Here is a 15,982-nt window from a genome sequence, read left to right on the forward strand (position 1 = left end):
TTTTTTTTTTTTTCCTTCTCTCTTCTTCTTCTTCTTGTTTTTCTTTTGCAGGATGGGTGGGTATGTTTGGGAGGGGGGGTGGGGGAGGGAGGACAAGTTTCCCATTTTTTTTTTACTTCTCTCTTCTTCTTCTTCTTGTTTTTCTTTTGCAGGATGGGTGGGTATGTTTGGGGGGGTGGGGGAGGGAGGACGAGTTTCCCAATTTTTTTTTTTCCTTCTTCTTCTTCTTCTTCTTCTTCTTCTTCTTCTTCTTCTTCTTCTTCTTCTTCTTCTTCTTCTTCTTCTTCTTCTTCTTCTTCTTCTTCTTCTTCTTCTTCTTCTTCTTCTTCTTCTTCTTCTTCTTCTTCTTCTTCTTCTTCTTCTTCTTCTTCTTCTTCTTCTTCTTCCTCTTCTTCCTCTTCTTCTTCTTCTTCTTCCTTCGGGTTGGGTTGGGGTTGTTTTTTTTTTTTTTTTTTCCCTTCTTTTACCTCCTCTTTCTTCTTCTTCTTCTTCTTCTTCTTCTTCTTCTTCTTCTTCTTCCTCCTTCAGGTTGGGTTGGGGTTGTTTTTTTTTTTTTTTTTTCTCCTTCTTCTACCTCCTCTTTCTTTCTGGGTTGCAGGAGGTTGGGTTTGTGGTGGGGGGACGAACTGCGTTTGGTTTGGGGTTTTTTTTTTTTTTTTCCTCCTCTTCTTCGTCCTCCTTCTTCTTTCTGGGGTTGCAGGAAGATGGGGAAGAGAGAGAGGAGGGAGGGACGAAAGGGAGGTTTATTTTTTATTTTTTTTATGTACTTTTTTTAATTATTTTAATATTTAAATAATATTAAATGAATTTTTTTTGTTTTTAATAATATTTTATTAATTTTTTAACAAAAACTGGGTCCCGGATCAAGCCACGTCAGCATTTAAATGAGAAATAAACGGCCAAGCTAACGAGGTATAACATTGACACAAATTCTAAAGATGAGGTATGACATTGTCAATTTTAAAAGATAAGGTATGAAAGTGTCGTGACACCAATAGTTGAGGTAGTTTTTTGTACTTTACCCTAAGTGTTTTTAGTAGTTTAAAAAATTAAAACCATCATAATAACATTTTTATTAATGGGTCGAAATGATTACCTGTGTGTCATCCTCGTGTAAACCTGTTTAGGAACCGTTATTAACGGGTTCTTATTGTGTGACTTAATAATCACTCGATTAGTTATCGTGTCAACCCAAAACCCATTGCTTTCGTGTCGTTTACGTATTGTTTTAACGAGTTGTGTAAGAAATTTTCAAGTCTATCGGGGGATGGCCACCTTTGGCCTTAACGTGGTCCACCCTTTCTTGGATGTAGGGGTGATTAGGCATGGGATCCCAAACCGAATAGGATCTCGATCCCAAACCAAAAAATTTTGGGGTGGGAATTTGAAGACTAATCCCAAACCAAAATTTCGGTATTCCCAAATTTTATACAAATTGAAATAGCAATTAGTCATACCAAGTTAAATTAACATGCAACAAAAATAAAATAGGGTAAATTACATAGAACTACCAAAACTATTGATTATGAACAGTTTCATACCTCGTCTTTAAAAAGTTTCAATGTCATACCTCATCTAAGAATTTGTTACAATTTCACATCTTCCGTCAATTGTCTGTCAATTCCTCTGTTAAACGCTGACGTGTCACACTTTCTATTAAAAAAACTAATAAAATATTATTAAAAACTAAAAAAAAACATTTAATATTTTTTAAATATTAAAATAATAATAAAAGAACCCACCCATGTTCGTTTCCCCCCCTCCCCCTCCACCCCCTTCTCCCCTCACCCCCTGCAACCTAGAAAGAAAGAAGAAAAAGAAGAAGAAGAAGAAGAAAAAAAAAAACCCATCTTCATCTTCCCCGACCCCGCCTTCCCTGCAACCCACCCCTTTCTTTCCCCTCCCGTCTTCCCCTTCCCTCCTCCTCCACACCCACCCTCTTCCTTCCTTTACACACCCCACTCCTTAAATCCACATCCTTTCCCCCCATTTTCTCCGTGCCCAATTTCTCCACCTGTGGAATCGGCGGAAGATGAGATCTGGGTTGCAGGGAAAGGGGGATCGGGGAAGATGAAGATGGTTTTTTTTGTTTTTTGTTTTTTTTTTTGTTTTTTTTTATTTAATTTTTGGGTTGCAGGTAGTGGGTGTGGAGGAGGAGGGAAGGGGAAGACGGGAGGATGAAGAAATGGGTGATGGGTGGGTCGCAGGGTAGGGGGTCGAGGAAGATGAAGATGATTGTTCTTTGTTTTTTTTGTTTTTTGTTTTTTTTTCCCTTCTTTCTTTTTGGGTTGCAGGGGGTGGGGGGAGAAGGGGGTTGGGCATAGGGAAGACGAACATGGGGTGGATTTTTTCTTCTTCTTCTTCTTCTTCTTCTTTCTTTCTGGGTTGCAGGGGGTGGGGGGAGAAGGGGGTTGGGCCCCCGGGGGGGGGGGGGGGAAGACGAACATGGGTTAGGTTTTTTTTTTTCTTCTTCTTCTTCTTCTTTCTTTCTTTTTGGGTTGTAGGGGATAGGGGGAGAAGGGGGTTGGGCCGCTGGGGGGGGTGGGGTAGGGTTTTTTTATTTTTTTTATTTTTAATTTTTAATAACTTTTCTTTAATTAATTATTATTTTAATAATTAAAAAATATTAAATGATTTTTTGTTTTAGTTTTTAATAATATTTTTTTAGTTTTTTAATAGAAAGTGTGCCACGTCACAAGCCATGTCAGCATTTAATAGAGGAATTGACAGACAACTGACGGAAGGTATGACATTGCAACAAATTCGAAGATATGGTACGACATTGAAACTTTTTAAAGACGAGGTATGAAACTGTTAATAACCCAATAGTTGAGGTAGTTCTGTGTAATTTACCCAATAAAATAAGTAACAAACCCAAAAGCAAAAAAAATAAGTTAGAAATCTAACATGTTCAAAAACTAACAATACAATTTTTTGATATTGTGTTCGAGAAATAGACACCTTTGTGGGAGGTTTGTATTGCCAAATGTGACAATAAAGGGTTACGGTTACTACTTGTAGACCAAACCAATTATATTGCTACTAGCAGTTAGCAACAATTCAAATGTGTGTGTGTGTGTGTGTGTGTGTGTATCTATATATACAATATTTATTTTCGGTTTGGTATGGGATTACCAAAAGATTGAGTAGACAATACCGAATCCCTTACCGAAATTTCGAGATCGGTTTGGTATTTCATCCCGAAAATTTCAGGAATTTTAGTTTGGGATCGGGATTTTTTTTGGTTTGGTTCGGGATTTTCGAGAATTTTTTCCAACCCTACTTGGATGTGTGTTAAATATATCAATAATGTCTCAAAATTGTATTGTTTAATATTATTTGAACAAGTCATTTAGTATAGTCAGATTTTTCTTTTCACTTATAACTAAGAAATCTTAAGATCAAATATTGAGTCTATCAAATTCATAATCAATTTATTCTCCCACTCCTTTATTATAAATATATTCATCACATTTTATTTGAACAGGAAAACGCGTTACACCCAAATATTATATTATTTTAATACATGACATACTTAGATTAAGAGTGCACACAATTTGTCAACATGCATGACTCATGGACACACAAACCATTGGACCATCCTCTGCCAAGCGTTGGAGATCATTTGAACATGGAAGGAGGCACCTGTGGAGCAACGGTTGGTGGCCCAACCCAACCTGCATTATACAAACAAACACAAATACTATTGTTATGTTAATAGTTGATAAATTTAAGGTAAAATATATAACTACGTGCTTGGCGATGATATATATATATATATATATATATATATATATTCGTCTAGTATTATATATAGAACCTGCGGCGGGATGGAATCCTCTATATTTGAGCTCAGCATGTTCTTGGCAAAGAGCACATGATTCGCAGCAGAAATGAACACAACAATCACAACAAGGCTCCTCAGGCAAACCATATTTTTGGCGTAATTTCTCTCTGTATATGCACGAGTAGAACCAATGGCACTGAATCGTCCACAACAACCCGTAGACTATGGCTTGGTTTACGCAAGCTAAAATCATAAAATACAACCCACAATCATGAATTAGTAACATAACATTGATGTAATCAATTTCCAATCATTGTTGTATACATGAATTTAGGTTTTTTTTTTGGCTCTTGTGACACTTACAGCTTTGTCCTTCGTCCACAGTTTCAGCAATTTGGCCGAAGGTGATGCATGGGAGAAAACATGCTATGCAACCTACATCACACGATCCATTAGTAACAACAATTGGGTTGGCTTTGTATACATATAAAATGAAGGGAAAATTGCACAAACACCATCTTGACTATTATTGGTGTGCTCAAATATAATCCAAATAAAAAATCTTGTCAATTTACCACCTCAACTCGTGTTTTAGTATGAATATACTACCTTGATTAATTTTCATTAAAATTTGAGTAAATGAGTCATCTACAATATAAGTGAGTTCTCTTTTTAGGGTATTTTAGTCACTTAAGACCTCTAGCTAGATGACTTTAAAGTAAAATTCAGTCGACTAAAGCTTGTGAGACATCAAGAATTCATACCCGATGTTGTCTATGATTCTATGGGTCTTGGATTGGTGCAAATATACAAGAAAAAGTGCTATTTCTGCAACACAGGATGGGCCTTGGTATAACTTTTAACGAAGATTGACAATACATCTGCACTAAAATTGGATATGGGTGGTGGGAACCAGATACCTTTCGGACCCAAAGGAACTGAGCTCAAGGATCAAATGATCCGGGTTCTTGAAATTTGATCAAACGGTTAAAGTTATTATAATTTTTAGATGATCCCGCTGTTTGTAACCGTTTGATCAAATTTTAATGATTCAGATCATTTGATAAGTAGGCTTAGTTTCTTTGGATCCGGAGGGATCCGATTCCTGGGTGGTGAACTTGCAAAATTTTTCCGCAAAACTGAAAGATCGAAACATTATAAATAAGCATTATATTTGGTGGCACATAATGAAGTTGCCAAAGCACTATCAGGGACTCGGTGTCATATACTTAAAAAGTACGATTATTAGTGACTAAAAGTTTTAGCTACCTCATCCTATTTCACTCGCATCGATGACTATTTTGTACTGTTTTCTCGTAAGGCGAGCAAACAGTTGAATCTTATTAAATACAATGAACAAAAATTAATTTGTGCCATACAAAGAGAGTATATGTCTTACATGTAACAACATCTTCTCCGCAGCTACAAAGGCCGCCGGACCAACTGGACTGCTGAGGTTGGTGGCCATAATCAACATTCATTTCCAAAAGTAATGCAGAAAGCTTAAGATCTCGTTTAATCAAATTTGAGAGAATTTAGTTTAGTGATTTTGATTACAAGGTTCCTAACATTTGGAATTTATACTCTCAGATATCTGGCTCCAGGTCAATTTAGAAAGATACATATGTCTCTGGGAAGTCCGGCTACGAATTGATTAATTGTATGTATGCTTTCTTCGACTGGTATAGCAGGCCATATATTATTAATTAAGGTAGTTGAAGTCTACTTTTTGTTTTTTGTTTTTGTTTTTGTTTTATGTCCGTTGTAAAATTGTTAGAGCAATCGATCGAGAGTGACAATATGTATTGATCAACACGGATTGGCTTGTTGCTTACGGTAATGACAAGGTGTTGGATCCATTGTTGATTGCGTGAATCACTATGGACAAGTTCCCCGAATATTTAAGAATTTGTCCTATAAGTTTATCTTCTGCATCATATTTATTAGGGCTGGGGAAAATTCCCAAAAAAACCTGAACCCAAAATCGAAATATCCAATACCGAACTATACCAAAAACCGAAAAATCAAAATAAAAAAAAAACCGGAAGTTTCGGTATGATATTGGGTTTCCATTAAGCATTTGTTCAATAATCTCAAACCGAACTGAAAGAATTAATATTAGCCGTTGGATTTTTTTGAGATTGGATCTCAATCGTTTGTTTAAACTCAATTCTCTATCTACCCCACCTCAGTATCTCACTCCCTCTCTCTCGATTCCGACGCCTTCTCTTTCTCGACCTCTCTTTACTTTCTTCTCTGGCTGTCAAAACGCCAGCCACACCAGATCACAGTGATCACTAACCACACCATACCTTGCCCTCAATTGCAGTGTAAGCGTGAAAAGCTTGACCCTAGACCTCTTTCCCCCTCTTCGCTCGAACCAAATAACCACCACCACGTCGTCAGCTCTCTCTCTCTCTCTCGACACCCATCTGGGTATGCTCTTCTCCATGAGAGGATAAACTGTCAGGATATCCAAATGTGGATGGGTTCGGTTGCTCCAGTGTAACTAGCTGCACGACAATCTATGTCGACTTTCTTATAATTAGCCTCAATAGTCTCTTCCTGGATCCCTAAACTGAACTTTGGTAACTAAATGATTTTGGTATGCGGCCTAATCCACATGAATCCAAGCTTCTTTACATGGAGAAGCATAAGTGCAACACATTCCCTAAACTGTGGCCCACGAATGCCCACACAATTGCACATGCATGTTTGCTGTAACAAGTTAGCGATTTTCGCGTTCATACAGAACTCTACTGTTGACCAAATTCGCGTACCGCCGTGAAGAGTGGTGATGCATGAATCTGTTTACCTGCAAAATAGTAAACAATCGTAAGTAGCCAAAGATTGGAGGGTGTGTGCCAGGCAAAGGCTCTCTGGTGGTCAAGTTAATAAGCAATATTATGAGACTCAACCTGTAGATAAGAGAATAAGTGTGCGATAATTGCGTCACCATAGATGAACCCTAGAAGGGTATATTTATATCAGTCGTGAAAAAGAACTTTTATGATAGAGAATTCGTACTGAACCGGAAGAATCCCAGATGATATCTAGGAAATAAATATTGCATCCACTTAGGAGTGTGATTATTTGATGCGCACGCCAAACCTTATATTGTAAGGACTCCAAGAATATAGGAAACCTACTAATTCCTTGATGGGTTAGGTTTTTGTATCATGCGGAACAAGTATGGTCAATCTCAGGGAAGTTGTCGGACTTCACCTAGTGCACCAAAATTGGATGATGGTGGCATCGCTACTCCGTTTATTTAGCTCTGTTGAGAAGCTGTTAAGTCCATGACTAGACTTCCAAGGTGTTCATATTCTGATCAGTCTTCCTCCGGCCCTAGAAATCATGTTCCCATAATTACCCTTAACTATGTATCTGAAAAGGACTTGTGACATATGGCATCTTGGCTTTGTAACCCGCTCATTTTTTACATTTCGGATTCGGACATGCTGGCTTGAAGTTCGCGGTGCGTAGGTAGTAATGACGAGGGATGTCATGTTGTTTGTGCACATTTAACAAGGGGCGGCTCTTTGCATCATCAAGTGGCTTCAACCCATGAATCTCTAGGCGAGGCTTCTCGAATTCGACAATGAGATTTTCCAGTAGCTCCTCTTTAAATACCTCAGGCTTGGCTCTATTTCTCAAAGTCCTTCATTCTGAGTTCCAAGCATCAACATGGATCTCTTGTTTCTTTTATGCCTTAGCCTCCAAACCCAATATCCACTTTAAGCCTTCGATGATTAGGATATGTTACCAAGGATTTTCCACATCCTTATTCACTCTTGTCAAGAAAGATCAAGTAAAATATGGATGAGCCACAACCTTTCAATAGCTAAATTCGCTTCCTTTAACGGGACCCTCAGTCTCCATACTTTGCTCCACAACCAAAAATGATGTCTTCCTCATAGTCTTCGCATATGGGTTCAATTTTGTGGAGAGTATTACGATCCTTGAGAGTGTTCTTCTTCATTAGAGCCGTCTTAGTGTTTTATTAAAGTAGCATTCTTTTTTATCGACCTAAAGGTAGGTTAAACCTTATTAAAGTTGATAATCTTGTCCAAATCAACCCTTTTATCATCCTTAGCAAACTTTTTGTGGTAAGAGTGAGGGCATGTCTCCCCCAAAGAATTGTACTCTTTTTGCCTTGCGTTCTTCAACAAAGTTGAGGTTGTACTTCAAGATTCAGTGTGAACCTGACAATATCTTAGCACCTAGAAAATAAATAACATCATTAAGTGGGTAATTATTCTATTTCTTTAATTTTGAGGTCAGTGACGGATCCAAGAAATATTATTTGGGGGTCAAGGGTAAAAATGCATAAACATTTCTTTGACTAATAAATAGCCCTACAAATTAAATCATAATTCCATCATTTATAATTCATGAAATAAATAAAATTAAAAACTGCAATTGTTCATTACAAGCGACAATAGTTCACGATGCGATTTCATATTTGAAAATGCTGATTATAGCTTCATTATCAACACAAGAAAAATTGAAAAAGTTTAAAGATCTAAAATTTGGTAAAAATTAGAATATTAAATATTTGGGTTTTATATATGTCTAGACTGGAAGCTTAAGTTCTTTTTATTTTTTTTAAGTGGCCATGTCTTATTTTATATATATATATATATATATATATATATATATATATATATATATAATAACTTGTTTTTGCTGCATGCAAAGCTGCGCATCAGCAACAAAAGAGACTTTTTATCAGCAGCAAAGGAGCTGCAAACAATGCCTTGCCCTACCCTACTCAATGTTCTTTATGGTATTTCATCGAGCAGTAGGAGGTCATATCTCAAGGGCAATCTAAGCTTTGAAGGACAACACTTAGATCTTGAATGGAGGTTTGTCAAAACTAGAAGGGTCAGCTGACCCCTCCTGCCTCTTAGTGGATCCGCCCGTCTAAGGTCATGTGTTTGTTCGTCCATTTTTCAATATTTTTTCAATTATTATTTTTTAAATCTCAATATGAGGGTATATATCCAATTAAAAAAAAATTGCATTGACTCAATATAATTTAATACTTTCACAAAAACAATACGTATTGGATTTCACATGCATATTTGAAGATTTAGATGCTAGCTACTTCATATAATCCATTTTTTTTGTCAAGCACAAATCCAGAATGGCCTTGTGGAGTTTCGATAGTCAACCAGAGAGAGGCAATTTGGCATCCACTAACCAATAACCACGCAGGCTTTAATTTCTAGATACAAATCATAATGGATTACGCACCATTTTGTGACACCGTAGTCTACCTAAAACAGTACTACTCAGCCACGCCAAGGATTGAAGTAAACAGAACAAGCTAAAACCGAGAGAGAGAGAGAGAGAGAGAGCCACCACCTAATTGGAATGATTAAAAAAAGAGGAACTTCAATGAAAAGCTCTCGGTATTGTTTACTTTAACGAAAAATCACATGTTTTACATTAAAAAGTCAATCCTGGTACTATTTATTTTACCCTTTAATTTATCCTTATCGTTAAAATTTAAAGTTTTTAAACTCTTTTAATTAATTTTCCTTTAAAAAAAAAGGAGAGTTCATAAGAGCTAGCATTAGTGGAGGGTGCATTTAGCTATTAGGTTATAAATTAAAGTACATTTCGAATGGAAAGGTCACTTAGAAAGGCCTTGGTGTACGTCGTTACCAAATTGAAATTGGTCTCTCCTCTCCTCTTCTCTCGTTGAAAGTGGACACTCAACCAGAACAACTATAGTTTGTTAATTATATGTCAAGCAACCATTTAATATTACAGTTTAGTGATATTCATTTTCATTTGTAAATAAGAGGTCTTAAGTTCGATTCTCCTCAAAGGCGAAGTTGAACCACATTATTACTAGTTATTGTGAGATTAAGCCTACTCCCTCCTTTTAGTGTTGATAATATCGTTTGTTAAAAAAAAAAAATTATATGCGAAGCATTTGGTTGTGAAGGTTGCAAGAAGCAACCAATGTATCTTATGGTAAAAATAGGGGTAACATTTTTCATCTAGATTAGGTTAATCTACGCCAAGGAAAATGGCCAGACCTAAGCCTTGGTCCTAAATTCTTCTAATTGTGTACGGACCATTATCCCCATGTAAATTAAATTCCAACAAAGGATTCTTCGTAAGGAAATAAAGGGAGCGTCCAACCTAGTGCCATCTAATCCGATCCGTCTATATTTAGTAGTCTCAATTATTATTTAATATAGGTAAACGAATATAGTATTCTCGATAAAAAATAAAATGCTAATCAAAAGGTTAAACTTTACTCCATTTGACTATTTTTTTAATAATGATCCACAATATTTGAAGGAATGCCTAAAATATGAATAGTACTGGATTAGATTGCAAGGACAATTGCCAAATGGTATCTTTCTGTTCATCTTGAGAATCAGATCTTTGTAATCGAGGAAAGACCTCATTATAATTTATCCAAAAGACTAGGCAGTCTTATACACTCACAAGACCAGGGTGAAGATGGGCTCTCACAAAAAAAAAAAAAAAAAAAAACAGGTTTCGTAAGGTGAAAAAAAAAAAGATACTTCTCAAGAACAGTCCTCTAAGATTCTCATTTCACCTTTTTCTGAAACGAAATAACCTGGACACTAATCAAATCCCCTAAGGCAGTTGACCTCACGTGTCATCCGGTTTCCAGGACAGCCCTTAAATCCATATATATATGGCCAATCTTTGGCTTAAATTACTTTACAGCAAAATGCTAACCTGCATAATGCCTTTATCATAATAAACTTGTGGTTGCTAGCTCGTCATAGTGGGGAAACACAGAGAGGATAAAAATGTATGTTCCGACGTCATCCACACCCAGGAAGTAATAAGTGTTGAGCAAAATGGTTCTGCAGGATTGATCTGGAAACCCCACTAAACCAGCGTCTTTGTCCCTTCTACTGTAGAAAACAACTTCCCAATAGTCTCGGATCCTGATCTAGGGTTCCTCAGTTCCTAGTTGGTAGAGTGAGTGTATATCATGCATATGGAATCTATACATGTACACACACAGACACACACACAAGCATGTTCCAATGGGCCAAAAGAGCCACGTCCAGTCCACGTACACTACTTATTCTTGTGTTCTACATCGGAAGGTGAATAAGAGGATGATTAATTTACGAACCACTAATTAATGATGCTTAATTAAATGCAAAGATCTCTGATACGATCTGTATTGACGTCATTTATACAAAACTTTACTTAATGCAGGTAGATGCCATCCCACTAGCATTGTATATCTTATCACCAGCAAGTAGCAACATTACCCTACAACAACCGGCCATATTTACACCACATATACTTGGAGCCTAGAAGTAACTCATGGATTGACAAAATGTCAAAATGTCAAAGTCATTCAATGATTAAGATTCAATAACAGGGAGTTGCTATAAGCACTTTAAAAACATTATTCTGCATTCCTCAGAGTCGCTAATGAAAAAAGAAGTGCATAATAACTTTTTTAAAGTGTTAATAACAATTTTCTACAAATAATCAGTATATCATGTTGACTGAGGGCGAGTTTCTCTCCCGATCCTCGCAAAGTGGGGAGCCTTATAACTTGGAGTCGCCCTTTTTAATCAGTATAACATGTTGACTGGTGAATGAAAAGAATTACAACCTCACCCACGCACGCAATTAGAGGTGGATGCAACAAGCTACAAAATGAGCAATGTACAACCTTCGGGTTGGTGTCTAACCCTAGGATGGTTCTCATAAATTTCTAACTGATTGCATTTTCATTTTGGGAACAACATCTCAGGAAAATATTTTCTTATCATGTCGTAACGTAAGATATTAATATTGATAGATTGTAAATACAAATCTTGACCAAGCGCCAATTTTCCGTTTGACGATGTAAACTTTTTCCAACATAAGCGAATCATTTATTTTACCATCAATCTGTCAACTTAAATATGAGAATTCATCAATCACTAGTCCTGATGACGAGAGACGTATCATTACATCTGCCAATTCCTATCTAACCAAAGATTCCCAAATCCCTACTCAGAACCATGAATCTGGGCATATATGCTGTTAATGCTATGCGCCTTGCAGAGGATAAGTTAGCAATAACTAATGCTTACTAGCTAGCTAGCTAATAATACCGGAGAACATGGAAGATCCAGGTTCCACACATTTAACTGATTTAGGTTCTGTTATAAGTGCCTTCTCGTACCCCAATTATGCTTCACCAATATATTTCTTGACATGGGAATATTCTCAAAATTGATACTTTTGCACTAATTTATATTGTTTTTATCTTTAGGCATTCAATACTTGACTTATGCCAAAAAGAAGGGGAAAATGAGCTTTTTGGGTGTCTAGAGTAATTTCAATGGAGTAAGAGACTAATTAACTGTACCATGATGCTGGAAAATAAAAAGGAAATTATTTTAGGGATATGATTTAATTAGTGATTTTATATGATTTAATTAGGTTTGATATGATTTGATTTGGTCTAGGTTTCCTTCCCTTGTTAACAAATGATTGTTTTCATTTATTTCCTAGTATTGCTCCTTTGTAATCTTATAAATACCTCATGATGGAGAAGAATAAAGTATTGAAGTTATATTTGAGAATTGTGATATTGCAGAGTTCGATTCTTGGTTGAACTTTGCTGTGAGTGGTTCCCTGTGGGTGCACGAAGCTAATTTTCTTCATGCACCCACTTGCCATGAACTTGAGGGTGAAGATTGTCTACGATTGTTAGAAGAAGATAAATTCCGTTGCCATGAAGAAGAATAAAGAGAAGAAAAGTGCGTGGTTTCAATGCCTTGGAGGAAAGAGATTAGAAGAAAAAGAAAGTCTTGAAAGGTAGGATACGTTTCCTATCATGAAGGCTTTTGGGTTTTGTTTTATCTTTTATTTTTTTTTAATTTAGTTTGATTATGAGTTTGAGGAAGAAGAAAAAAAATGAAGGATGAAACAAAAGATTGAAGAAAAAGAAAAAGATTTGGTGATTGGGGCTTTTGAAAAAGGCGTTAATTTCAGTTGAGATTTCGAAAAGATTAGCATTTGTTCCAATTGGACTTTCAAAAAGAGGCGTTAGTTCCATCATATCAAGAGATTTATTTATTGGGCTTTTGAAGAAAGATGTTAGTTCCAATTGGGTTTTCGAAAAGATTAGCATTAGTTCTAGTTGGGCTTTCGAAAAGAGGCATTAGCTCCGAGGATTATGCTTTGTTCATCGAGCTTTCAAAAAGAGGCGTTTGTTCTAGTTGGGCTTTCGAAATGATTGGCGCTAGTTCTAGCTGGACATTCGAAAAAGATTGGCATTAGTTATAGTGTATCAATGAAGATTTCCTTCTTGGCAAACTCATGATTTCACACCATGAGTTTAAAGGAAAGTATTTTAGGGATATGATTTAATTAGTGATTTTATATGATTTAATTAGGTTTGATATGATTTGATTTGGTCTAGGTTTCCTTGTCTTGTTAACAAAGGATTGTTTTGATTTATTTTCTAATATTGCTCCTTTGTAATCTTGTAAGTGCCTCCTTATGGAATAAAGTATTGAAGTTATATTTGAGAGTTGTGAGATTGTAGAGAATTCTAAATTTATCCTAAACCCTTTATTTTCAACTCAAGACATATGCATTACAACAAGAAGATGAAACCGAGTGGTTTTGGAGATCACATGGACATTGGAATACTATTCAATGGATTTTAGGAGAGATATAATTATTTGTTTTTATTATTTTCGTTTATTTTATTTTTATTTAGTAAAGACTTAAAGTGCATTAGGTAGGATTTTAGTGGGGTTTTAATTAGATTTTAGTATGAATGATTTTCTTGCCGTGGGTTTAACTTTTATATAAGGAGATTCATTCTCCTTGTGAAGGATGGAGCCAACAAATTGAACATTGTTATTATTGAGTTTTTCTTCCTTACTGAGTATTGAAATTCTTGGGAAGTTATGGATTAGAAATTCAGTGGATGAATCTTCTAGATCAAGTTACGTAAGGTTGTCGACCCTACGGTTGACCACGTTAATTGAGAGTTGACTTTTGGTTAAATGTCCCAAATTGCTTATAAATAGTGAAATTATATTATTGGAGACCCGATAAAGTTTAGCGGGCTTATTACAATAAATGGGTCATCCTGAGGATGTGTACCTCGGTGTCTGTGCAAGTGGTACCTTACTGTGATATGCATGCTTATTGGGCTTCTAAATGATACAAATGATATGTATTACTACTCGTATGATAAAATGAGCCTAGAACTATGATAGAAGTATTTCGTAGAATTTGTATGTACATATGATTAGATATTCATGGTCTTGTGGAATCAATAGTATGTTTGTTAGCAATTATAATTCATGTTGATTTTGATGCACATTGTGTAGATATGACTGCACCATGTAGCAATGTGGCACATAGGTGGTGCTGCTTGGTTAATCCGCATTAGGGGACCACGTTATGTGATGTGTGTACATGGTCTTGCTTGGTTAATTTGCAGGGACCATACACATTATAGGGGTGACCTTGCTTGGTTATTTCACATTAGGGTGTCACTGTATACCTGGTTACATGGTGCTCATAGGTGGTACTGTTTGGTTAATTCGCACTAAGGGAGTACGCCATTTGATTCATGCTTATGATCCTACTTGGTTAATCCACATTAAGGGACCATCATAAGGGTGATTCTGCTTGGTTAATCTACATTAGGGCCTATTCGATTTCTCTATTCCATAGGTGATCCTACTTGGTTAATCTGCATTAGGGGATCACACTATTGGATACATGCCTATAGTCTTGCTTAGTTAATTCGCATTAGGAGACCTTACACATCATAGAGGTGACTCTGTTTGGTTAATCCACATTAGGGCATCACTACCTATTTGATTTCTCTGTTCCATAGGTAGTCTTGCTTGGTTAATCTGCATTAGGGGACCATACAAAACATATGGTGACTTTGTTTGGCTAATTAGCATTATGGGGCCACTGCTTATTCAATTTCTTTGTCCCATAGGTGGTCATTCTTGGTTAATCTGCATTAGGGGACTATATGCATCATAGGGGTGGCTGTGCTTAGTTAATATGCATTAGGGGGTCACTACCTATTTGATTTCTATGTCCCCTAGGTGGTCCTACTTGGTTAATCCGCATTAAGAGACCGCAATATTAAATACATGCTTATGGTCCTGCTTGGGTAATAATTATTAGGGGACCATACGCATTATAGGGGTGACTCTGCTTGCTTTATCCACATCAGGGGTCATTGCCTATTTGATGGGTGGCTATGGTTCTGCCTGGTTAATCTGCATTGAATAACCATATATATTCTAGAGTGGATTTCGTTGAATGGTTCGGATGCCCTGCTTCGCCTCGATTCTGTTAAGTGGTCCAAAATCAAATTCTAATTGGGAATCCGTTGAATGGTCGAGATACCCGTTTCGCATCGATTCTGTTGAGTAGTCTGGTATAGAATTCTAATCGGGATTTCGTTGAGTGGTCCAGATACCCTGTTTCGCCTTGATTTTGTTGAGCGATCCAAAATCGTATTGTATTCGAGATTCCATTCAGTTGGTTCAGAGATAGATTCCCAGAAATCTTTATGATTCCTTCGTGTTGCTCTGGCCCTAAGTTTCTACATGTTATGAATAAAATATTTGAGAACCTTTGTGTTTTGAATTAGAAAGGCCGACGAATGTCTAGGTGACTTATCAGGGATTTCCTGGAAGATTATTCATAAGTTTTTAAATTATGGTTTATGATTGATTTATATTTTTCAAGTATGTCGATAAGTATGGTTAAAGACTATTGCTTTACATCATTGGTTCATAGAAATGTTAAATGTTGTTGAGTGTGGCAGTGCTCCTGGTTATGAACATTCTTTCTCACGAGGTCGCGCGTCCCATTTCCTATATGAGGAGGTAGACTAGAATGGATGTGAACTAAGTGTGTTGATTGAGACTATGCCACACCTTAAGTGGGTGAGTGGGAGATGTAGGATTTATCTTATGGGATAAATAAATATCAAAGGATCACTACTACAAAAAGGGCATATACTGTCGGTGACAAAACCGACAAGAAACCCCAATTACTATAGGATTTTTAGTAAAAATCCGACATTAAATCATGCAATGTCGGATAGAGGAATTGACACCAATGCTACCATCACAAAAAGGGTATTGACGTCGCTTATCCCCCTTAATCTGCCACCAAGAAGCAAAG

At 36.5% G+C, this 15,982-nt stretch overlaps 1 protein-coding gene and 1 long non-coding RNA gene across 2 annotated transcripts; both read right to left on the reverse strand.

The window, feature by feature from the left end:
• Window positions 1-3,621: 3,621 nt before the first annotated feature.
• Window positions 3,622-5,268, reverse strand: LOC137736902 (cell number regulator 7-like). The gene is made up of 4 exons (XM_068476217.2): window positions 5,187-5,268; window positions 4,151-4,222; window positions 3,821-4,030; window positions 3,622-3,677 (listed from the first exon to the last, which is right to left on the reverse strand). The coding sequence occupies exons 1-4, from the start codon at window positions 5,266-5,268 to the stop codon at window positions 3,622-3,624; spliced, it is 420 nt and encodes a 139-aa protein (XP_068332318.2).
• Window positions 5,269-5,835: 567 nt separating this feature from the next.
• Window positions 5,836-6,210, reverse strand: LOC148691844 (uncharacterized). Its single transcript, XR_015954591.1, has 2 exons — window positions 6,138-6,210; window positions 5,836-6,105 (listed from the first exon to the last, which is right to left on the reverse strand). It is a non-coding gene; the product is annotated as an uncharacterized LOC148691844 (long non-coding RNA).
• Window positions 6,211-15,982: the final 9,772 nt, after the last annotated feature.

Source organism: Pyrus communis, chromosome 13 (assembly GCF_041283825.1).
Source record: "Pyrus communis isolate YQ-2024b chromosome 13, ASM4128382v1, whole genome shotgun sequence".
In the NCBI taxonomy this organism is placed as follows: Eukaryota; Viridiplantae; Streptophyta; class Magnoliopsida; order Rosales; family Rosaceae; genus Pyrus; species Pyrus communis.